At 37.3% G+C, this 25,796-nt stretch overlaps 1 protein-coding gene across 9 annotated transcripts in view; it reads right to left on the bottom strand.

The window, feature by feature from the left end:
* The window catches only part of EML5 (EMAP like 5), a 104,558-nt gene that overhangs the window by 46,131 nt on the left and 32,631 nt on the right, over positions 1-25,796 (bottom strand). For all 9 annotated transcript variants that reach the window (XM_079769178.1, XM_079769177.1, XM_079769179.1 and 6 more), the window contains 10 exons: positions 25,378-25,484; positions 24,776-24,894; positions 23,132-23,322; positions 21,329-21,430; positions 18,771-18,864; positions 17,739-17,839; positions 14,809-15,011; positions 14,067-14,178; positions 12,222-12,349; positions 7,260-7,401 (listed from right to left, as the gene is read on the bottom strand). In XM_079769178.1, the coding sequence (XP_079625304.1) occupies positions 7,260-7,401; positions 12,222-12,349; positions 14,067-14,178; positions 14,809-15,011; positions 17,739-17,839; positions 18,771-18,864; positions 21,329-21,430; positions 23,132-23,322; positions 24,776-24,894; positions 25,378-25,484 (1,299 nt within the window). The remainder of the gene's footprint in view (positions 1-7,259; positions 7,402-12,221; positions 12,350-14,066; positions 14,179-14,808; positions 15,012-17,738; positions 17,840-18,770; positions 18,865-21,328; positions 21,431-23,131; positions 23,323-24,775; positions 24,895-25,377; positions 25,485-25,796) is intronic.

The raw sequence follows: 25,796 nt of genomic DNA on the forward strand, positions 1-25,796 counted from the left end.
AGCTTCTGGCTGAGAGGCCCTCCCTCTGTGGGAGTGCACTGACCACCAGGGGGCAGCTCCTGCATTGAGTGTCTGCCCCCTGGTGGTCAATGTGCATCAGAGCGACCTGTCCTTCCCCGGTTTGGTCGATTTGCATATTAGCCTTTTATTACATAGGATTGTATTCATATAATACTGGTTTCCAAATGTGATGTTAATTTTAAGTTCCAAAATACCAGTAGTGAAAATGTAATGCCATTATTTCCAAATTTAAAAATATTCTGCTATCTGAATCATTAGCATCTTGAGACATCTGGAGTTATATACTGCATTAAGTTTTTTTTATTCAACATGGGTTATATAAAGTATGGTTCTTTACCAGGTGTACCAGTTAATAATGCGGATTTTGTGATCAAAGATAACACTATAATTTCAAGAGAAACATCAAAAGTACTTTATTCAAAGTAATGTCCATCGCTAGCTACACATTTCCCCCACTTTTCAGGTAATTTGTGGATACTGTCCCAATAGAACTTTTCTTGTTTTGAGGCAAACCATTCAGAGGCCCAATTTTCCACTTTGCATATTTTAAAGTGCTGCTCAGAAAGTGCGTGTGCCATCGATTGGAACAAGTGGTAATCTGAAGGAGCAGGGTCTGGTGAATATGGCAGGTGGATTACTACTTCCCAGGCAAGATCTTTTAACGTGTCTTTTTTATTTATTTATTCATTTATTTATTTATTGCTTAAATTTCTTTATTGATTAAGGTTTTAATGTGTTTTTAACTGGTTTTGAAGTGTGTGATGGTGCGTTATTATGAAGAAAAATTACTTTGCCGTGTCTTCTGGCCCATTCTTGGTCATTTTATGAGGCCCATTCTTGGTCATTTTATGATCAAAGTGTGGTTCAAATTGATTATTTGTTGTCGGTAGCGATCAGTATTAATGGTTTCACCTGGTTTTAGAAGCTCATAATACACCACACCTTCCTGATCCCACCAAACGCAGAGCATTGTCTTCTCTCAGAAGCAATTTGGCCTTGCAGTCGATGTTGATGGTTGACCTGGATCAACCCATGATTTTGTGCGTTTGGGATTCTCAAAATAAATCCACTTTTCATCACCAGTCACAATTCGATGCAAAAATGACTTTCTTTTGTGCCGTTGAAGCAATATTTTACTGATGACTTTTCTTTTTTCCATTTGTCTTTCGTTCAGTTGATGTGGCACCCATTTTCCTCCCTTTAAAATCTTTCCTGTTGCTTGTAAATGATCAGAAATTGTTTGCTGAGCAACATTTAATCTTTCTGCAAGTTGTTTTTGAGTTTGACACCCATGTTCATCCAATAATGCTTGTAATTATTGGTCTTCAAACTTTTTTCGGTTGACCTGGATGCTCTTTGTCTTTCAAATCAAAATCATCACTTTTAAAGCGTTGAAACCAGAGTTCACAAGTATCTTGAGATGGAGCATGTTCACCATAAGATTCCCGAAGTATACGATAACTTTCAGCAACACTTTTCTTCAAAATAAAGCAATGAATTTAAACTTGCTGCAGCATTTTTCTTCAAAATTAAGCAATGAATTAAAACTCAATGCTCTTTTTTTGGCACGAAATTTGACATTTTTAAGCATAAAAATATCTATGATGTTAACACCTTCAGAAAATTTGACATATGAAGTTTTGAAGCTTGCTGTCTATACAATAAAACAGCATATCAAATCGCATATTCATCAACATATGTGTAACTCCATCTATTGAAAAAAAATCCGCATTATAAACCGGTACACCTGGTAGTTTCTTACTTCTCTCAAGTTTTATAGAGAAAAGTCAACTACGCAAAGTTTCGGCTGAGAATAATTCTTACTCTAGTCCAATGACTTTTTAAGTGGAACACTGGTTTCCTAGGGATGCCATACAAAACTACCACAAACTGAGCGGCTTAAAACAACACAAGTCTATTCTCTCACAGTTCTGGAGGCTAGAACGGGGTACCCCAGCCAAGGTGTTGGCAGGGCCACGGCCCCTCTGGAAGCTCTAGGAAAGATCCTTTCTTGCCTCTTCCTAGCTTCTGGAGTTTGCCGACAATCATTGGTGCCCTTTGGCTTACACTAGTAGATGCCTCACACTTCAGTTTCTGCCTGTCACTGCATCGCATTCTTCTTGTGTGTCTGTGTCCCTATGTCTTCATGTAGCCCTCTTACAAGGACACAGTCACTGGATTTAGAGCCCATGCTAATCCAGTATCACCTCCTCTTACCCTGACTACATCTGCAAAGACTCTATTTCCAAATAAGGTCACATTCACAGGCACTGGGGGTTGGGACTCCCACATATCTTTTGGGGAACACAATTCAACCCATATTAGACATAGTAATAATGAATTAGAGTTTCCTTCCATAAATCACATATCTAAAGACAAAGAGGATTGGAAATGCTTTCTTTGAAACATAGCTTGCTATCAACAAAAGGACTATATACCTGTAGTCCCTATAAAAAAAAGTTATTAAAAAATGTCCTCCTCAAAGCTATCACACAAGAGATCATGTTATATGAAGATGAAAGAGGAAATTTAGAACTGGGTTAACTTGATTATTTATGTTTACAAATTTTGTATTTAAATACACTATTTAGTTTCACCAATTTTTACTTTCATAACTTTTCTTTTGATTTGTAAATGCCCTAAGAAATAAAATACCAATATTTAATAACATAAATTATTTTGTGTCAAAAAATATCCTCCAGATACCTGTATTTTCATTTTGCTCCAGAAATACAATCCCATCTCAAGGGAAGAATAGACTTAAAAAAATGTGCCTGGCAGAAAAGAAAGACATAGATGTGTCTACCCTGGCCTGGGTGCTAGAGGAGTTGAAAAATCATACTTGAGAATTCACAAACAGGGGTGGCTTGTGTAGATTGCAGATTTGAAGCTATAATATTCACATGATCTAAGCCAGTGCTCGGCAAACAACGGCTCGCGAGCCACATGCGGCTCTTTGGCCCTTTGAGTGTGGCTCTTCCACAAAATACCACGGCCTGGGCGAGTCTATTTTGAAGAAGTGGAGTTAGAAGAAGTTTAAGTTTAAAAAATTTGGCTTTCAAAAGAAATTTCAATCGTTGTACTGTTGATATTTGGCTCTGTTGGCTAATGAGTTTGCCGACCACTGATCTAAACAATTCCAATCAAAGAAATTAATTATTATTAGTTCTGGATGGCAGCACCCCAGGCACGTGGTAGAAGAAAATGCAAAATCTCCAGAAGAACACACCTTCAATTCAGACCTCAGAGGATTCCCACAGGTAAAGAAAGCCAAACAAGCATGAACTTAAAATCCAATTTTTCAAGCACACAAGAAAATGGATTGCCAGGATGGGGTCAGCAGGAAAATAACCTCAAAGTAGCAGAAAGAAAAACACAGCGTGGTCAGATCTGCAAGGCTGTCAAATAATTTAGATTTTTAAATACATGTTTTTATTGATTTCAAAGAGAGGGAAGGAGAGGGAGAGAGAATCATCGATAGGCTGCCTCCTGCACGCCACCTAGTGGGGATCGAGCCCAAAACCTGGGCATGCGTCCTGACCTCCAGGTTCATGGGTTCACATTCGAGCACTGAAGGAGACTGGCTGGACAAATAACTACATTTTAGATTTTTTATCTGATTAGATAAGATTAAAGGCATAAAGAAGAAATATAAAAAATAAATAAGAAATAATATAAAAAATCTAAGGCAAATATGAAAACACACATAAGTCCTAAAAATGAGAATGATCAGAATTAAATGCAGAATGGGTAGGTCAAACAGAAGGTGCTATAAAAAAGTTTTCAGAGCTAGAATACTAGTAAAGATCTTAAGAAAATTTCCAGAACACTACACAGAGAGCCAGAAAGAAAATATAAAATTAGCCAAGACATAATAGTGAAGAAATAAAAAATAAAAAGTCTATTAAAAATGCAGGTTTGATTATAATTAACAGCTGAAGCCAAGGGATAAAAATTTCTAACAGGAACTTTCAAATACACCATTATTCATACACATGTAAAAGGTTGGCAAATATTTAGAAAGTATTTACAGACATCAAGAATATGGACATTATTCATGCTGCATATTCATACTTCTGGTTATTCTATAATAGTTACTATAAAATTGAATTATTTGTTTGGCAAAATTCTCATAAGATAGTCTACATTAACTATAATGACTTTTTAAATAAAATGTTAAGCCTCAGGACCATAAATCCTATATATTCATTTATAAAAGAAAATTGCATTTGTATTCTGAATGTTTGAAAGCAATAACTGTGTTTTATAATATTTAAACCAGTATAACTTCAGTAATTTTGTTAGAATTAACTCAACCAGTATAAAACCATATATATCCCTTTGCAGTTATAAAAATACACCTGATTTCCTCTTGAATCAATGATGACAAACACTTTTAAAACGTGGTTATAGAAGAATATGTAAAAACAAAAAAACAGAATCATGACTCTCCTCTGCAATCCTATATAATAAAAGCATAGTATGCAAATTGTCCCCTCAATCGGGAGTTCATCCGGAAGTTTGACCAGGGGGAGGGGCTGGCCGGGGTAAGGGAGGGAGTACCCGGCTGGCGGCTGGCAGCTGGCAGCTGCTAGGGACACTACCAGTGCACGAATTTCGTGCACTGGCCTCTAGTCTAATATAAAATCCAGTCCTAAAAGGAACCAGTACTTCTGGCAGACAATTCTTCAGGACTTATACAAGACATAAATTCACAGAGTTAGGAAGCATGCCAAATCCTAAACAGAATATATTAAAATAAAATACATACATGCATGATTTTATTAAATTACAGAACTATAGAACAAAGTAAAAGAGACAGTAAAAACCAGAGGAATAATAACTCTCAACTAAGAACTCCAGAAGCGGTTAAATTAACATTTAAGAATGAAAGTAAAAAATCAAAACATGATCAGATTGTAGCATACTAAGGGCAGGATGGTGGCAATAATCCACCCTGAGTGGCAATGCACTGCCTACTGAGAATTTAAAACAACAATAATAAAACTGAATAAAAAGTGTTTGCTTTTTAAGAATTGTGACGTCAGTGATAAAATACTTCAGCTGCCAGAATAGACCACTCCCACCAGTCTGTTCTTACTATGCCACTGATTTGGACAAAGTAAGCTGAAGGAATTTCCAACAAATCTTTATTAAAGAACTCTAAGTCTGTATTTTAGGAAGAAAGAAAATAATACAAGAAAAAAGTCTGAGATATAAGAAGAAAAGGTGAACAAAGAAATGTATAAGCATAGATAACCTAAGTAAACTGCATAAAACAATAATATCTAATTGAAGTGGATTAAAAAAGCCAGAAATCCTAAAAAAAAAAAAAAAAGTAAAACTACCATATAATTCAGCAATTCCATTCCTGAGTATTTATCTGAAAAAAGCAAAAACACTAACTCAAAAATATATATGTCCTCCTCTATTCACTGCAGCATTATTTACAATAGTCAAGATATGAAAACCACCAAAGGGTCCACTGATGGGTGAATGGATAAAGAAAATGTATTTCTCTCTCTCTCTCTCTCTCTCTCTCTCTCTCTCTCTCTCTCTCTCTCTCTCTTTCTCTCTCTCTCTCTCACACACACACACACAATGAGCTATTATTTAAATGGCCATAAAAAAAGAGTGAAATCTTGCCATTTACAACAACATGGATGAACCTTGAAGGCATTGTGCTACTAATACTAAAGTAAGTGAGACAGAGAAATCCAAATACCATATGATCTCCCTTATATGTGAAATCTACAACAAACAAACAACAAACCCAAAGCTCCTAGATACAGAGAAATTGGGGGTGGGCAAAATGGGTGAAGGAAGTCAAAAGGTACAAACTTCCAGTTATAAAATAAGCCATGGGGTGTAATGTACAGCATGGTGACTACCATTAATAACACTGTATTCCATATTTGAAAATTACTGAGAGAACAGACTTTAAACATTCTCAGCACAATAAAAAAAATTTTGTAACTCTGTATGGTGATGTATATGTTAACTAGATTTATTGTGATCATTTTACATTATATACAAATATCCAATCACTGTATATCCAAAACTAACATAATGCTATATGTCAATTATACTTCATTTAAAAAAAGAAAAAGAAAATCTGATGGGTGTTAAAACCAAGTATGTTCCAAATTTGACTAATCAGGACTTCCTAGGGCCCTGTGAAGAAAATAATATTTGGTAGCATGGTTTTTCTGTGTATACAGACGTGTGACTGTGGTTTTGGAATCCATTTTAACTTTTCACACTTATAATTCAAGTACAGAACCACTGAAATATTTGGTAATTCTAATTCTTGCCAACAAACAAACAAACCACCAGAGAATGAAAAGGCTACACATCAATAACTTTAAAAAAAAGCAAGTACAGTGGCCGGAGTTCAAGCGTTCTAGAGATTGTGATTAACTTCAGATTTTGTTAAGGATACATGTCAAATAGTTAACAGTAACCCTAGACGAAGAGGATAGACTCTGTCACTTTTAAGTTAGTAGAAGGAAGTAAAAGTAAATTCAATGACTGAATTACAAATTCATGTTACATGTTACATAACTTCAGCAGGCCCTTAGCACAGCTAGACAGATCCTGCCCTTCATCTACTGATTCTATCACATTTCTCACAATTTCCAACTTTTTCAACCAGCGTTCCGCCTACAATTATCCTCATGCTATAAGCGCTCTGTATATCCTCATCGATCCTCAGCTGATAGAAACTGAACCATCTGTCTCTCTACCCGGATAGGCCAGCCTCATTTGCCTCCTACAAATGTGCTCAGTTCTGTTTCACCCTAAAATATTCTGCCATCAACTCTGCTACTTTTTTTTAAATATATATATTTTTTATTGTTGGTAGTATTACAAATATGTCCCATTTCCCCCCTCTGCTACTCCTTTTTAAGTTAAGGCCTTCTTTCTTATTTTTTAATTTTGAATTACACATACTCCACAGTCATAAAGGGTAGAAAGTTTAGCTTCTGTTTCTTCCTATATTCTTTCTTCCAACATGAACCAGCTGAAAACTGGCATGGGATAGGCATGAGCACAGGAGGTCCCATAAAGCAAAGACTTTATAAGATAATTAATTTTGTTTATACAGCATCATGAGCAAGTGGACAGAGAATGGATATTTAGTCTTTTATAACATACTGACCATTGCGTTCTTACGTTTGTGAGGGCTATAAAAATTGTGATAACTTACTCTATGTTCAAGTCTGAGAGCCTCTTACCCTTTTTCAGTTTCCGGACAGCCAGCATACAGTGGCTAGGGGAGAGATCCCATATTCTCAAGGTCTTGTCATCACTGACAGTAGCACAGATGGGCAGATAGGGATGTGTGGCCAAACCCCACACTTCTCCTTCCATGTGTCCCTGTACAGAAAACAGAGGTAAGATAAATTTAACCTAAAGCTATGTGGATTTAGGAAACAACTAAAGACAACTTTGATAATATGTGATAAGGACAGAATAATGAATAATGAGTAAAAGTCTACTAAAACTTTTCTCTTTATCTTCGGAATACACTATAAAACACCTTTGTAACAACTCTATCTCCACAATTACAATACAACCAAGCTACTATGAAAAGTAGCTTAGAATCCTAAAACATTCACTGGATGAAGGAAGTAGAAACTGGCTGCCCTGGAATGTTAACTAATGCCACGTAGCGGGGACAGCCTGCATGACAGAGTAAGGAGTTCCACAACCTCCTCACCCGTAAATGTGGTGAAAACAATAACAAAATTACACCACACATTTCAAGTCTCTGGAAATAGTTCCGAGGAAAAGCAACAAGTGAAGACACATTTACTCAGACACTCTAAATGAACAGTGAGTGTCCGCAGTATTTGAACTGAGACCCACACCTCTTCTCCCTCTTCCTAACTCACTGATGTGAAAACTCCACAACAGACCGATGAAACCAAGTCCCCCTCCTACTCACCGGGGATCAGTTAGAGGCATCTTCCCAGAAGGGGCAGGTCAGCATTTCCCGTCCTGCCCCCAGTACCTGCTACTGATGCTAAAGTCTTGGCAGGTGCTGCTGAGAGGTGGGATCGCCCCTCTTCCGCCCACCCTCATTCTGAAATGTTGCCCTACGCCGGCTGCAGTGCCCCTGAGCATACTGAGACCTCAGTGTCAACCCAGTAAGACCTGAAGCTACTGCTCCCCCCTCCCCCACACACACCAAGAACTCAGAATCTAAAGGAAAGAGCACTCCATTGTCCTGGCCCTCAACTCCAGAGCCTTGGATAGAGGTTTTGACTGGGGTGAGAAGAAAGCCATAAAAGAGCTTCTAATCTCTTCTCAAAGGAACCGAGTTCATTTAGTGCCAATGTGGAAAAGTTCTGGCCTAGAGGTGGTCTCAAAAACGATGGAGGCAGCAGGTGGGGATGAAATGTAACTGGCAGACTCCAGGGACATACAGACTAAACCGAAAGTCAGCTAGCTTGTCCAAGAGAAGCAGGGAAAACTCAGGGATAGCTGGGAGGAGACTGCTTAAAAAGTAAAAAAATAAACAACAACAACAAAAATCCCATGCTAACCTAGGGAACTGTTCCTTTTAAGAAGCCTGGATTTAACTGGTTTAGTCTGTGGGGCAATTTATGTTCCAGGGAAATGTTGAAAACAATAGAGCTTTAATGGCTGGTGGTGGTCAGGGAAAGAGGCCACCAGAGGAAAGAACACTCCCCCAATCATTGTATGAAGCCGATATTACCCGAATACCAATACCAGATAGACACTACAAGAAAACTACAGGCCAATATCCCGTATAAAATACTGGCAAACTAATTTCATTATAGAATTATACACCACAACCAAATGGAATTCATACCAGGAATGCAACGTTGGTTTAAAATCTGAAAACCAATTAATGCAATACATCATTATCAATAAAATAAAAAGCCAAAACCACATGATAATTTCAATTGATAGAGAAAAAGCATTTGACAAATACTTTGGAGGAAAACATGAGACAAACTTGGAAGAAAAGAATAATTCCTCAACCTGACAAGGGGCATCTACGAAAAATCCACAGTTAACACTGGAGTTAATGGTGTAAGATTGGAGGCTTCCTCCCTAAAATTAGGAACACGACAAGGATGTCTGCTCTCGTGACTTCTATTCAACATTGTGCAGAGAGTCCAGTCAACTAATTAGGCATGAAAAAGAAATAAGCATCCAAATTAAAAAGGGGGGAGTAAAACGATCTCTATTTGCAGATGACACAATCTTGTGTACAGAAAATCCTAAAAAATCCACTAAAAAACTACTAGAACTAATAAATAAGTCACTTTAATAAAATAATTATGGGACTTGTACACTGAAAATTATAAAACACTGTTGAAAAAAGTTAAAGATCTAAGTAAATGGAGAGATCCCATGTTCATGGATTACAGGACTTGATACTGTTAACAGGCATACTTCCCACACTGATCCACAGGATTCTGCTGCTACTAATACTGCTGTTCATGCTTTTTGGTATAGACATATGAATACTCCTGTTGTGTACATACACTGCTACACTTTTAATTACTACAGTTTCATATTACATTTATTTCTAGCATGAAGAGTTTCTCAAAAATTTCTTGGCCACTTTAAAATATCTTTTCAAGTCTCAGAATTTGTAAAAAATTTCATTAGGATTTAGATTATGATCATTTTGAATTTATAATTTATTCAGTTCTTTTATGTCTTTAGTGAAATTGTATACTTTTCTTAATACAGGCCTTGCATATTTTTACTGGTATTTATTCCTGATTATTTGTATAGTTTTCTTTATGAGTACCCTTTTTGTGTTATTTTCTAACTGGTTATTGCTAATATATAGAACTACTACATTGATTTTTAAAAAAATATATTTTATTGATTTTTGACAGAGAGGAAGGGAGAGGGATAGAGAGTCAGACATGTGGATGAGAGAGAAACATTGATCAGCTGCCTCCCACACACCCCCCACTGGGGATGTGCCCGCAACCAAGGTACACGCTCTTGACCGGAATCGAACCCGGGACCCCTCAGTCCGCAGTCCGACACTCTATCCACTGAGCCAAGCCGGTTAGGGCTACATTGATTTTTATGTGCTGATTTTGCACATAAGTTTTTAATAAGTTCTACTAAATTTTCAGTTTATTCTCTTGAATAGTCAATGTATAGGGTTATAATATCTGCAAATATTGACAGTGTTGTTTCTAACATACCTTTTTTTATATTGTTTTGTTTTACTAAACTGGCTAAAACCCAACACAGAGTTGAACAATAATGGCGAGAACTGGTATCCTTATCTTGTTCCTAATGCATAAGAATATATTTGAAAACTTAAACTCTACAATAAGTATAAAAATATTAGAGAGTCATTTTATAATTATGAAATTATGTGTGGGTTGTGTGTTTTAGTAGTTCCATCTATAGATTCACCTGTGAAAGTGTACTTATGTTATTATTTTCCAAGAAATCATAAACATGTTGAACACCATGATGCCATCATCTCTTTACTTCAATGGAATATTATGTGACTAAAATTAAAGTATAAGACATGAAAGTTTGACAGTTAATTTAATATAAAATATATTATTTGCTTATAAATTCTCCTTGGTACACCAGGATAGTATATTAACATTGAAGTATGTGCAATATTCTCATCTATGTTTCCTCTTTGGTATCGTAACAGGAGTGAAGTGAGGGTTAGAGAAAAAAAAGTCTGTATTAAGAAAGAACATAATTATTTTTAAGGGTAAAAGGCAAACCCAAAATTTGTGTTACTATATAGAGTTGCATGAGGGCGATTTTTCATTTGGGTAAATAAGCGATTTTCAATCGGTGCGCAGCAAGGATTTTTAGAACATGTAATACCTGACTATTTAGTCGGTGACACTGACCTCTTTTCCCTTGGATTGTCAAATAATCTTACCTTATAATAGATAAATATGCAAACTGACCACACCTTTGCTACGCCCAAGCCACGCCCACCATCCAAGCCACGCCCACCAACCACGCCCACCAGGAAACCATTGCAGGGACATTGGGGTGTGGCGGAGCCCAAGGCCGGGAAAGCCTCCGCCCGAGGCTTTCCCGGCCTTGGGCACCAGCAGGGAGCCTGCACGGATCGCAGGAAACCACTGGGGGTCGGCTCCTGCGATCCTTAGCAGGGATGTTGGGTGTGGCCCAGCCGAGCCCAAGGCCACCGCCCAGGGCCAAGCCCCGACCCTGAAAGAAGGCAGAAGGCGGTGGCCACAGCCAAGGCCTGGGTCCCCGGTGCCAGCAGAAAACTGGTGCAGGCAGCCAGGTGAATGAAGGTCTATTGCACGAATCTTCGTGCAAACGGGCTACTAGTAATAAATAAAACAAAAACGACAACAGCCAACACAACAATAGTTATCCTGTGTGAATGAAACAAAATTATACTTTTTTTTGGTCAGATTGGCAAAAAATATATTTCTTGGTGTGCCACAGAATTTTAGTAATTAGTTTATGTGTGCCATGAGATGAAAAAGGTTGAAAATCGCTGGGGTAAAGTCTACTTCACTTAGTGTATTTTACGATGTCAATTTATTTCCCTCCCTACTTTTCAGAAAAAAACGTAATACATATTGAAAATGTACATGTGAAAAATTAGTACAGCGTTCCCTGCTGTTTCATTTTACATTTATACCACATACATTTTTTTATTTCTGGATTTAAAAAAATGTTTTTATTATTTTCAGAGAGAAGAAGGGAGAGAGATACATCAATGATGACAGAAAATAATCAATCGGCTGCCTCCTGCATGCCCCCTACTGGGGATGGAGCCCTTAAAAATAAAATTAAATATGAAATAAATGCACTGGGTTAAATTAACTAAACTGTTTTTTCTTTCCATTGGCTTGTTTTACAGTAACAAATTACTTAAAATATTGGCTGTTATCCCCATGATATCATGCACGTTTATTTACTGAAGCTATGCATTTAGCTATAATTAAATGTAAATTTTTTGATATATAGTAACATTAACAAATATTTCTCTAATTAATTTAACATCATTTTCACCACTATCAACTTTAGCTCTTGGGTATTGTATCAACTGTATATTAACCCTTTGCACTCGCTTGCTTTTTTCTCGATTCCTTTATTCTAATGCTAACCATGTCGAGTCACACTCGACATCCGAGTGCAAAAGCTTAAGGGATAAAAAGCATATTAACATTTGAAATTACCTGAACCAGAAGTGTTATTGGGCCACTTTTATCCACTTCTAGTATTTCACCATTCTTTGTGCCAACTAAAATATGACCATGTCCCAATGATATGGCACGTATAGATGGGTTATCTTCCAAGAGAAGACCTGAAATGTTAAATGTAGATGTTACTCTAGGTATCAATCAGAATAATACAAGGATATATATATTGCCAAGGATGCTATTCTGACAATGAAAATCACATTACAAGGTTGCTTTCTCCTATATTTTAAGTATTCTAATAAATGCACTGCATTTTCCCCATTCAATTTACTAATCTCAAATGCAAGTACCACCTATATACTACAAATGTATGATTCTATATAATCCCAGATCCCCTACTATCATTCTGATAACTGTTTCTTTTCCCTTTATATCTTTACCTATGTATCCACCTTCTGACCCTCTAAGAACATGTATAATATTCTGGTTAGTAATTTTAATTCAACTCAATTTCAGATGAATTCATTTGTGTCTACTGTGTCCTAAGGCAGGCTTCAGAAATATATTGGTAAACATGATAGAGCCAGCTCCTGCCCCCACAGGGCATATAATGAGAAAAGCAGACCCTATCTATATGAGAAGCATATTGAAAAAGGAGCATACAGTAAGGGAATCAACTCTTTTCTGGAAGGAGAATGGGGGAGAAAGGTATCATCCTAGAAGAAATAATGTTTGAGATTTGAAAAATGAATATTCGGCCATGTAACTGGAGGAAGGAAAAGGGAGAAGAAAAGGCAAAGTCATGGCCAAAGTACAGTAGCTCCCCCCTCCATAGGGATATGTTCCAAGACCCCCAGTGGATGTCTGAAACTGCGGATAGTAGCACAGTAAGAGATTAGCAACAATAGCTAATAATAAAATAGAACAATTATAACAATACACTATAATAAGAGTTACGTGAATGTGGTCTCTCTCTCAAAATATCATATTGTACTGTACTCACCCTTCTTGTGATGATGTGAGATAATAAAATGCCTTATTAGTTAATGTTTGCCTTTTTACTTAAAGGAAGCACTTTATGGCTTCTTTCTGGATGCCTCGCTTGCCCCATTACTACTTTTGTGCTTTGGGGCCATTATTAAGTAAAATAAAGGTTCCTTGAACACAAAAACTGATACCACAACAGTGGGTCTAATAGCCGAGGCGGTTAAGTGACTCAAGGGTGGAGAGCAAATACAGCATGGCTGCACTGGGCAGAGGGGAGATCCACAGCCCAGGAAGGACTGCACAGAAGAGCACGCGATGTCTTCACGCTACTCAGAACAGCACCAATCTAAAACCCATGAACTGTTATTTCTGAAATTTCCCATTTCGTATTTTGAGACCCATGTTCACCACAGGTAACTGCAACTGTAAAACTATGGCTAAGGGGGGAATACTGCACTAGCACATACCAGTAGAAAGGCCTGGAGGTCAGAGTGTGACACGGTGGCTGAATGTGCTGAGAGGAAGGGTAAAGCAAAGGAGGGCCGGCAAGGCTGGACAGGCAGGGCCAATAAAACACCGAGGGGAGACAAAACAAACTCCTGATTGGTGGTAACTGTGATGTTCATGTGGCGGTTTTCTTTGGAAAATTAAAGATGTTAAAAATTAACACGAATAATCTTGTTTTTGGTTAATGGGTTACCCTGTATATTACAGAAAACAGTTTGAAAGGATAGCAGTGATTCCAGCATTCAGTTAAGTGGCTTCTCCCATTTAGCTCTGATGCCTGTCTAATAACGAAGGAAAAATTTATGGCATGTGCTCTACCTCAGTGACCACAGGTGTTAATGAGCCCTTACTCTTCTTTCCCACAAAGTAAATTAAATCTCAACTCACCTTTAGATCCTGGGGCCAAAGCAGCTCTTTTTATAGCATAGGTCTTGAGACATCTCTCAAAGCAGTCATCCCAAAGAGCGACGACACCATCTTTTCCTCCAGTAACAAATCCCTATAAAAGTAAAGGTTTCAGTTAATAAAAATCCAAATATTTCAAAATAATAAGCCTCTTTGCATTGAAAAATTCTAGAGGAAATCACATTTATAGGCAAAAGTTACTGCTTGTAATGAATGGAAATTAGTGTAAGAATCCACTGGTTGTTTTTAAACATCAATATGGAGCCTGCAAAAATATTTACAGTGGCACTATACATTCAACTTTTAGGACTGGCCTTTAAAAACACAGTTTGTAAGCTGGAACCGTAAGGTAGCTCTAACTACTTTCAGCAGGTCACATCTGTTCTCCTGGAGGCTCCATAATCCTATCTTTCAAAAAGAAAGGTTAATATCAGGAGCTACCTTGTAGGGCATGGTGATAATGTATAACACACTTAAACAACTTTTGACCCATAGTAAGTGATTAATACATATTAAGTTAGACTTTTTTTTTTTAAATAGCAGACCTATTTCACTCTGGGTTCAGGCATTTGAAAGAGGAATAAAACAAGGTCAGGAAGACTAGCTCACAGATTATTTCTGAGTGGCTCAACTAAGCTGAATGCCACTGTCCCTTTACTTGTTAAAATGCTCTACACTGCAGGATCAAATTCTGTTGAACTTAAAGTATCTTTAGATGACTTACTTTTTCCAATGCATGCATACTGAACACTGGCCCATCATGTGCTTTAACTGTTTTTACAAGAAAGATGTCTCTCCAGATACACACATCTCCTGTGGATGTTCCAGTAAAAGCCATCTCCTCGGTCCATCCATATACCGCACACATCATTGTTTCATTTTTCCCCAGCGTGCCTATGTAGCCTTTTCTTCCAACCAATCCTCCCCCTGGGTCACAAAAAATATTATGAAAGTACCACTTTCAAGTATATAACGTAAGACAGTAAAATTTCTTCTGTTGTTGTTCACATAGAAAGGCATGTAACAAAAAGAAGAGTTAAAAAGAAAAATACGTTTTCTCAATGAGTGACTTGAGCAACACCTTGCCTGGCTGAGGCAGACATCCTTAGGGCTGCCTTCCAGCCATAGCCTTTTTTTTTTTTTAAGCCCTCACCCGAGGATATGTTTATTGATTTTGAGAGAGAGGAAGAGAGAGAGAAACATCAATGTGAGAGAAACATCCATCAGTTGCCTCCCATATGCGCCTCGACTGAGGATCAAACCCACACCACAACCTCGGACATAAATCTCCAATTGAAAGGGTAAACAACTGTTCGGAGGTGTTTTAGTACATAGCTAAGAAGAGAAATTGATTAATAACTGGAGGGTAGAGCTGAAAGAGGGTTTTTGTTGAGTTACTTATTTAAGAGGGAGAAGAAACACTGCCTTAAATGCTGAAAGGAAGGACAGTAGAGGGAAAACTGATGTGGGAGAGAAAGGGAAGAAGAGCTTGGAGTGATGTCCTTGAGTGAGAGAAGGAATCTAGTGCACATGGGAGGGCTGGCCTTCACTAGAGCATAGACCATGCATCTAGAGCTGCCACTGCTTGATTTTGTAGGGTTCCCACTGGAGCAGCTTTGCACCGAGAGCTGCAGAGGCCACGCCTGTTCCCTTCTCTGCTCTCTGACTCTTGGCTGCCAGATAGCAGCTGCCCAGGGCCTGAGCTGGCCACCATCTACAGGACTTTGCTAATGGCAACTGCTGGGCACCTAACAGTGGAATCACAGTCTGGGAGCTGCCTTGACGCTGGCCAGCTGCCCGTGTTGAGAAGGCAGGCCTCTCCGGGAGGATCTATGTGTCACTGAGGCAGAGGGAGGCTGACATGGTCCCCACCCCAACCTGCCAGTCCCCTTCACCATAGAGGCTGATCTTAGAGACAATGTCTCCAGTTAACGGCCACTGGGTGGGAACTGATAAGGCAGGGCAGGAGTTCTCTCTCTTGTTCTATAAATACCAATGTAATAGGCTTGATTTGAGGTCTGGGAAGTCTAAAATATTTCCTCTCTGGACATTTAGAGAAAGAGTTTACCACCTCTGGGTTAGACAGTCATTAGTTCGGTTTTCTGATACACACAGTATAACAAGGTCATGTCACTGTTGCACTAGAAAAACTTTCCGTGGCTCCCTGCCTCACCAGCCATGGAGGAGAGTTCAACTTCCTTAGAGGAGAGATTAATAATTCTTAATGTGGAATCCTCAAAGCCTACATCCAGAATAGGAGGTAAGAATCTCCCCTTAGCCTCAGGCTTAAGTAATCTTTAACTTAATTTACATAAAGCTATACATTAACCCTTTGCACTCGCTTGCTTTTTTCTCGATTCCTGCTACCGATGCTAACCGTGTCGAGTCTCACTCGACATCCAAGTGCAAAAGGTTAAGAGTGTTAGACAGCACTTAGACTAATAAGTGATCATTTCCCACCTGGCTAGTACACTCTGTGGATCAGAACCCCAAAAGTGAGGATGGCTGAAAAGCACACCAAAGTCTTATCATTTATCCATTTATGATTCAGTTTCAGGTCTACTATATGTCTCCTTGAACTTAAGGAAAAAAGTTATTCAATTGTACATCTTTTCATTTTAAGGCTATTTACTTTCTTTAAGTCTCTTATTTCAAAAATAGTTATAGTTTTATTTCGATAGAAATAATACGCATTATGGGCTTGGTAGTTGCAATTCCAAGTAACTAAGACACCCAAATTAAAAGTTTTGTTTAAATGTATAGGAATTAAAATTACAAATATGAAAATACTTCTTTTACTTTGAAAATTGTATACACTATGATCATATGAGTTTGTGATGAAGTATTAAATCCCTGAAAACTGATTTGTGTTCTATGTGGTTTACAATTTGAAAGTTACTTGAACTTGGAAAATGTCTTCACGAAGCCTTTTCTTTCCTAATATATGTTTCACTTCTTCATATGTTTATATATTTTATCTGATAGGTTTAAGAGTACTGAGACATTGATGTCAAATTGCTGAAATTTGTAAATATACTAATCTATGTGGAAAAGAGACATTTTCATTTTAAAATGTGAATTCCACAGTTACTAACTTCCAGGTACAAATAACTAAAGTAATAAAACAGTCCATTTCTATGTCATTTTATAGCATATAAAGAATTTTTAAAAAATGTCTTTAACAGAAAAAAGGAGTTCGGACACCACTTAGTTAATTTTATAAGTTGAATCCTTTTGCAAATATGAATACTACATCAATGCAGCCAATAAATGATGATAAAATAAATCTATTTGTTTAAAATGTATCAAGGCAACTCTGAATCACTTTTTTAAAAATTAACTTTTTATTTTGAATATTATATTTTCATAAAAGATGCAAAGATAACACGGTGATCTCTATACAATACTTACTCAGTTTCCCCAAATGTTAACTTCTTACATTCCAATTGACTACTTATCAAAAACTAAGAAACCAACCTGTTTGCTATATTATCATCAACTGAACTCCAGACTACATTCAGATTTCACCTGTTTTTTCAATTCTCTTTTCTGTTCCAGGAGCCAATCTACAATATCACATTACACTTAGCTAAATCACTTTGAAAAGCAGTAACTTCTTAAATTTCAAAGAAATAAAAAGAAGCACTTCCTTACCTGCTCTCCGCCAAAATTTCATGTGTTTAATTCCAGCTGTAATCAATTTATCAGGCACGTAGGGGTTCATCTTTACGACAAAAATCTTATCTTTACTTCCTCTGAAATAAATATCAAAATGTTTGAATTCTAAGCTAAATCTCTCCTGTGATAATCTGCCTAATCCATACCCCATATTGGTTCCCCCATTACTAAATGGTTGGCCCACATGACTCTCAGGTTTGGGCTATGTAATCATGCATTTATACCTAAATTACTTTATCATTATTTTAATTTACTATTAACTCTAATCAGCAGAATCTTAAAAGTTAGGAAGAGTTAAAATTTGAACTTCTTTTGCATGATACCTACTATTGTACTATGCATAGGGAATGCTATTTGTGGCATGAATGAATTAAAGATAATTTAAAAAAATATTTTGCTCTAGCTTAATATAGCCTTTCCAAATACAAAGTTGCTCTTAAACTATCTTTTATTTGGACACTGTCTATATACTCTGAAAAAAGCATTTATCTGTATATTCTTAATGCTTTAATGTTTCACTTTGAGGAATAGAAAGTTAAAAAAAGATAATCAGACACGTGATTATTTTCTACTTCAAAGAAATCGTTAATATTTTTTATTATTAAAATAATACATGCTCATTGTAGAAAATTTAGAAAATGAAAATAACATAAAAGATTTAAAAATCTATAACCTCTTTGTGAAATGTGTATATGTATATATCTTCTTTCACGCAAATATATAATATGAGCATTTTATCATGCTTTCCAATAGTTATGTAATAGCTTATCATACAGTAGAATTCACTCTACCTATAAATGGAAATTTTAGATAATAGCTATTTCCAATGTCATATTACATGGACATTAGTCTTTTTACTATGATTGCATTACTTACTCAATGATGAAAAAGATGGCAGTGATAGAAAAAGGTTACATGCTTCCTTGATTTCAAAACTATTTTAATTTTTTAAATTTTAAGCCCAAGTAATTTCAGCATTTTGCAATGTGATATCAACCTTTTCCCTACCTTGCTATTGAAAGTTTCTCGCCTTTCTTCCAGTCCCACAACACAACAGTGTGGCTCTCATCTATTCCAACTGAAGCCAAACGTTTCCCGTCCGCTATGACAATTAATCAGAGAGACACACTGACCATTAAATTCAGAAGATAAAAACCATCCAGTACATATAAAATCACAGCATCATATTTAAAATTTTATAAAATAATGTTAAATGATAGGTATACATACAGCTATAAAAAGAATCAGAATTTATTGACATTTTCTCTCATTTCATTTACCTTATCCCCCAGGATGAGATGGGGGAAAGGAAGATTAGAAAAGTGAGGAAAAAAGATTTAAAAAATGAGTAGGAAAAACTAAGAAGAAAGGAAGAAAACATTCACTTCAACTAAATTCACCATAAGAACTCTACCCTATATAATAAAAGGGTAATATGCAAATTAACCCTAAAGGCGGAACGACCTGGAATGACCAGTCACTATGATGTGCACTGACCACCAGCGGGAAGACACTCAACGCAGGAGCTGCCCCCGGGTGGTCAGTGCGCTCCCACAGGGGGAACTCCGCTCAGCCACAAGCCTTACTGACGGCTGCAAGCGCAGAAGCGGTGGCAGGAGCCTCTCCTGCCTCCTTGGCAGCGCTAAGGATGTCTAACTGTGGCTTAGGCCCACTCCTGTGGGCTCCGGGGCTGCCAGAGGGATGTGTGAGTGCCAGCTTAGGCCCGATCCCCCAGGAGCAGTCATAAGCTGGCAGGTGGACATCTCCCCTGAGGGGTCCCAGACTGCAAAAGGGCACAGGCCAGGCTGAGGGATCCCCTCCAAGTGCGTGAATTTTCGTGCACCGGGCCTCTAGTTTATATATAAAAAGCCTAAGTGATCATTACGACTGGATGACCAGATGACCGGCCGGTAGCTGTGACGGGCACTGACCACCAGGGGGCAGACACTCAACTCAGGGGCTGCCCCCTGGTGGTCAGTGTGCTCCCACAGCCAACCTCCCGCGGCCAGCCAACCTCCCGTGGCCCCTCCCTCTGGCCGGCCCCAATTGGGACTGGGCAAGATGGCCCCGATCAGCTGGGAGGGACCCCACCTGTGCACAAATTCGTGCACCGGGCCTCTAGTTGTAATATAAAAACTCATAGTGATTATGAAAAGTTAATCAAATGAAAAAGATGTATTTACAATCACATACTGCCATTAATATGACTATTTTTAGTAAAGGCCAATTATGTTGTTACTATCATCAAGCAACAAGTAATAAATGTGTTAGACAAATGACTGAGGTAAATTAGTCAAGCTGACAGGTGTGCATGTGTTTATAAGTTATAAAGGCTCAAACTGCAATAAAATGTTTGCCACTCTGCCATACTTTAAAAAATATATATTTTTATTGAATTTTAGAGAGAGAGGAAGAGAGAGAGAAACATTGACAGGCTTCCTCCTACATGCTCCCTACCAGGGATTGAGCCCTCAACCCGGGCATGTGCCCTGACTGGGAATCTAGCTGGAAACCTTTAGGTGCACGGGATTATGCCCAACCAACTGAGCAACACTGGCCATGGCTCTGCCATGCTTTTGAAAACCCCAATCAGTTCATTATCACAACCAGTGGTATTTTTCGTTCACTTCCCTAGTTTGCCATTTATTCTCTTATTTATTGACTTTTAGCAGATCCCTGAATGTGTATATACTTTTTCCCCAAAAGTCTCCACTATGAATAATTCAATTATCACTTTAGTCAGAGCAGCAGAAAGTACAAATTGACTGTTTCTTAATATAAAATTCCCTATTAATGGTATCCCCATTTCCTGATCCACAGCCTAGCTTTCATTGTAGATCTGTTTTCATATTGTGAGCTATCTATAATTGTTAAACTTTTACATTTATTAACAGAGCTAACATGATCTGAAATTATTTAGATAAGACAGCTTGGCCAAAACCGGTTTGGCTCAGTGGATAGAGCATCGGTCTGAGGACTGAAAGGTCCCAGGTTCGATTCCGGTCAAGGGCATGTACATTGGTTGTGGGCACATCCCCGGTGGGGGGTGTGCAGGAGGCAGCTGGTTGATGTTTCTCTCTCATCGATGTTTCTAGCTCTCTATCCCTCTTCCTTCCTCTCTGTAAAAAATCAATAACATATATTAAAAAAAAAAAAAAGACAGCTTGGAATTGTCACTTCACAGAAATGTTATAAAAGAAGTATTTCAGGTCTCACCTTTCTTTCTTAGCTTTCACCCTAAACATTTTCAAAGTTTACTCTGTGGCTATGACACTTGAGGTCAGTTTGCCCAAAGTGGGAGCTATATACTGCTAGTAGTAATTGAGATAATTTTAGACGTTACACAGACAAACATTTTTAATAGAAACATATTTATGTTAATGGGTATCAGAAATTATAGTCCTTGAATTATAATTATACAATAGCCAGAAAACCCACACGAACTGGTCCTAATTGGTCAGGAAAAGAATGTGCACATTTGGCAAGTCTAGGAAACACTGATTTAGACTAAAATGCTATGTATTATCTCTGCATTTTTATCATTCTTAGATAGTAAACGGCCTTACCTGAGAAATCAACCGCACAGACACCATATTGGTGGTAGCCCTTTAATATAGACAATGGTTTAATGGTTTCTGTATCCCATATGTGAACTGAGGGATCCCTACCTACCTACAAGAGAAAGAATTATAAAAGTTATTTTATACAAATAATTTATTTTCATATCTTTTTAAAAGGAAATGAAACATTTTATAGTCTTCTTTGTATTTGTTATTGACATTTATCAAATGAAAAACATAAATTAGACTGTATATGTGACTATTTTTCTGATGTTTGTTGAAGAGCTAATGAGTGTTTCTATCAATATCCTAGAACAACTATATGTGACTCCTAAATCTTACCTTATGCTACCAATCCCCTCCCGCCTCCAAAGAAGTGCCTTTATTTATTTACCGAGCTTAGGAAAGGAAAAAAAACTCCAGAAAAAGGAAATTTCAAAACAGGTCTTCAGTGAGGGCCCAGGTGCAGTGAGTGGTGGGTCCAGCTGGAGTCTTGCCCTCACTGGTGGTCACTTCCCAGGTGAGAGGACAGGTCTCCCCCAGACTCTCTACCCGTCCCCTTTGGGCCCTAGCGACTGGCCTGAACGACTTCTCAACTCTCAGCCCTGCGTCAGCTTTCATCGTGCAGAATTTCATAATTGCCAAGAACTTCCTTTGGGGGGGACTTGCTCCATTTAGTCTGGAATTTCACCATCCGGGACCACAACGTAGAGGGTGTTGTTCATCTGGTTATACTTAAGGATGCAATTCTGGAGGTGAGAGATGGCCAAATGCTAACCTCGATGGGCCAGGGCTTCAGTCTGTTGTCTATGAGGAGCCATATAGGATGATGCCAGTTGCCCAGCCCCCCACCCATAATATATCCTAGGAAGTATATTTACACAGTGTTTAAAGCTGGACAGAATAAGGGCTTTACTACTTATTAGCTGAAAATTATTTCATTTCTTTAATCCTAAACTTATTTGTAAACTGGAGGAAGTGGTTTCACTCTCCTTGAGGTGAGAATAAAATAAATACACTTTAAGAAACGAGTAAAGTTCTGACATACAGTGAGAATCTATAAACATTACCCCTTTCCATTCTTCTCTGAGAATGTCTACATAGAGAGGTATCAGTTAAGACTTATCTTGGTGTTTTTTATTTCAATATTTTTGCTTTGTACTTCGATGGACCTGAATAGGTTCCTACCATGGTTGTAAAATAAAAGCATAATGATCCTGTCTGTCATAGAACATTCGTTAGATAACTTATTATAGTATTTTAGATAACCTAAATAAACCGTATTTCTAGTCTTTATGTTTTCTGTAATTTTTACTCACAAATTTTTAAAAATTAATATTATCCTCACAGAAAGAAGCCAGAGCTCTTTAGTTCCAAATTCAAATTAAAATAACAATAACTAAAACTCTAAGGAAAACCGTAGGGAAAAAGTTAGGGTAAATTTTATTCGTAATATGAAAATAAAATCCCATTCTAAAGAATTCTTCACTATTTTTTTGTTGTTATTAATCCCCACCTGAGGATTTGTTTTTTCATTGACTTCCAGAGAGAGTGGAAGGGAAGGGGAGAAACAGAGAGAAACATCGATGTGAGAGAGATACATCGACTGGTTGACCAGAATCAAGCCTGCAACCCTTCAGTCCACGGGCCAATGCTCTAACCACTGAACCAAACCGGCTAGGGTCAGAATTCTTTACTCTTTATTTCCTAGAATATAAAAGATAGATTTTTAAAAAGTAGACTTACCTAACTTTAAAGCCAAACAAAGGTCTAACCTATCTGACCTGTTATAACTGTTTTTCAAAGGACCTACCTGGCCTGTGGCCACATAGTCTTTCGAAGGATGGATAGCCAGGCAGAGAATGTCGTCATCATGACCCAGGTAAAAGCGCTGTGTGTTCTGTTGTCGATTATAAATGACACCCACTGCTGCCACATGGTACACAATTTCCCCAATTTGAGTATAAAACAGATTACTTCGACAGTCATAACCTCTGTAACTAAACATAGAAAACATAGAATATGAACTGTGGCCTTTATCTGATAAATATGGACTATACAGAGGAGAAGTAGGTATACCTTTTGGGTCATTCAATTTCTAATTTTACAAGATACTAAGCCATTAAAACAAAATACAAAATCTTAGGTCACATAAACTTTTATGAACTGCTCTAATTATAAATAACTAAATCCAAGCTATAACATTGAATTTTAAAAACTCAAGGTGCAGGTAAATGTATATAGTACACTACTATTTGCATTTAAGTACAGCACTAAATTTGTATACTATAAAACAAAAATAGGTGCTTTTTATAAGTGAAAGGGTACAGAAAATAATATATATTTGTATATTGTCTGTACATGCATAAATATTTCTGGAACTAAGTAACAGTGGTTAGTCTTGGTGTAGGGAAATGATGGCTGGAGAGCGGGAGGGGAGAGGAGTTTTAAAGTGTGCTCTTTTATACACATTGTTGAACTATGAGAAAATAATATATATTCCAAAAATAAATTTAATTAATTTTAAAATATTATACTCATCTGGAAAAAAGTAGTCGAATCTTCTTAAAATGGTTATTACAGTTCCATTTATAGCAACCTTTCTTTGCAGTTCAAAGAAAATCAATTCATAAATTATAACTGCATGGCAATACTGCCTATTAACATGGGAGAAAAAAACCTTTTGCTAAATAAATCCTTTTTGAAATTCTTGAAAGCCCTATCACTGGGTGAGGAGAAGTAAAAGAGTCGGATTGGAGAATCTGTTGTTCCAGGATGAGAGGTGAGACCTGTACTGCCAAATGTTCTAAGGCAGTGGTCGGCAAACTGCGGCTCGCGAGCCACATGCGGCTCTTTGGCCCCTTGAGTGTGGCTCTTCCACAAAATACCACGGCCTGGGCAAGTCTATTTTGAAGAAGTGGCATTAGAAGAAGTTTAAGTTTAAAAAATTTGGCTCTCAAGAGAAATTTCAATCGTTGTATTGTTGATATTTGGCTCTGTTGACTAATGAGTTTGCCGACCACTGTTCTAAGGCAACCCAAAAACTGTATTTTATTGAAATTAACATTTGAAGGCCAAAATGCTCAGGCCAATTGAATCCACAATATCATTCCAAATCAGACATAGCTAGAGGTGATGATACTCTTACATTTTACTACTCATTTGTTTAAAGACAAGTGATCCATTTCTATAAATATAAAGCTTTCATAAAACAAATTAATTTTTTATTTAATATATACGTATACAGTGCTTATTATGTACCAGACAACATTCTAAGTCACAACTATTTAATTATTTACTCGTCATCTGAACACTATGAAGTAGACAGTGTTATTTCCATTTACAGATGGGGAAACAGAGGCACTGAGAGGTTGTGTGACTTGCTCAAAGCCACACAGCTAATAAATGAAAGCCCAAATGCAAACATAGAAATGGAAAACTGTTGTTTTATACCCATGAACAAAGTGTAATCGAATACTATTTCCTGGAGCCCGCTCTCTTCTTTTGGAAGTGCCACTTTTTTGTTTCTCTTTGTATTGTTCTTTAAGCTGAGGTAGATCTTCTTTGTAAACCTTCAAATAATGTAGAAATGTTTTTAGAATATATATTAACAAAGGTTTTCACAGATTCCTAATGTAACTTTCAGACATTGTGTTTACTACTGATTACTGAAGTTTTAACAACTGTCTTAAATAGGAAGGTACTTTATGAAACTTACTTCCTTGGGAAGAACAAACTATATTTTCTATGTAACACTGACAAGTGCATATTTAATGTTCCATGATATTTTTGTATTTCTTAAGAGAATATTTTAAAGGGAATAAATAGAAGTATACTGTGACAAGAAGCTATAGGCAAATAAAATACAGGCACACTTAATATACCAAGCACTTACTATACTATCAAAGAACACATCACAAAAGTTTAACTCCTAAAGAGGGAAAACAAGTGGCCACATATTTCTTGGAAAATTAAAAACCACAAAAGATAACAGATGAGTAATCAACAGGGAGTTAAGAGGAAAAAGAAACTAGACTTTTTCAGGGGAAACTTACCTGCCGACGATAAGTGAGCTGTGTCTCCTGTTCAATTTCAGAATCCAGTTCTGGAACATCAGACAGATCTGAATCTGATTCATCACTATTAGAGTCGGCCAGACTTTCTGTAATTTTAATAAATGAAACATTATTTGTTTAAGAAAGATCCATTTCAAAGCAGCACCGTAAAATTAATGATTAGAGCTGACTGTGCCAACGGACAAGCCATAAAACAATCAGATGAAATTACCCATTCAAGTGACACAGATGTCAGTAAACTGTACTTCAGGTTATCTTCCTCCCCACTCACTGCAAACTCAACAGCTCCTTTAAGTACCCTCACTCTCCCCAATGACTGCTACATCAAATTTAAATGTCTGTGCAAATATAAGCAAATATAGTCTATAATTAACATGAAAATAATCTAATCTATAATT

This window comes from Cnephaeus nilssonii (assembly GCF_951640355.1).
Source record: "Cnephaeus nilssonii genome assembly, chromosome: 4".
Taxonomy (NCBI): Eukaryota; Metazoa; Chordata; class Mammalia; order Chiroptera; family Vespertilionidae; genus Cnephaeus; species Cnephaeus nilssonii.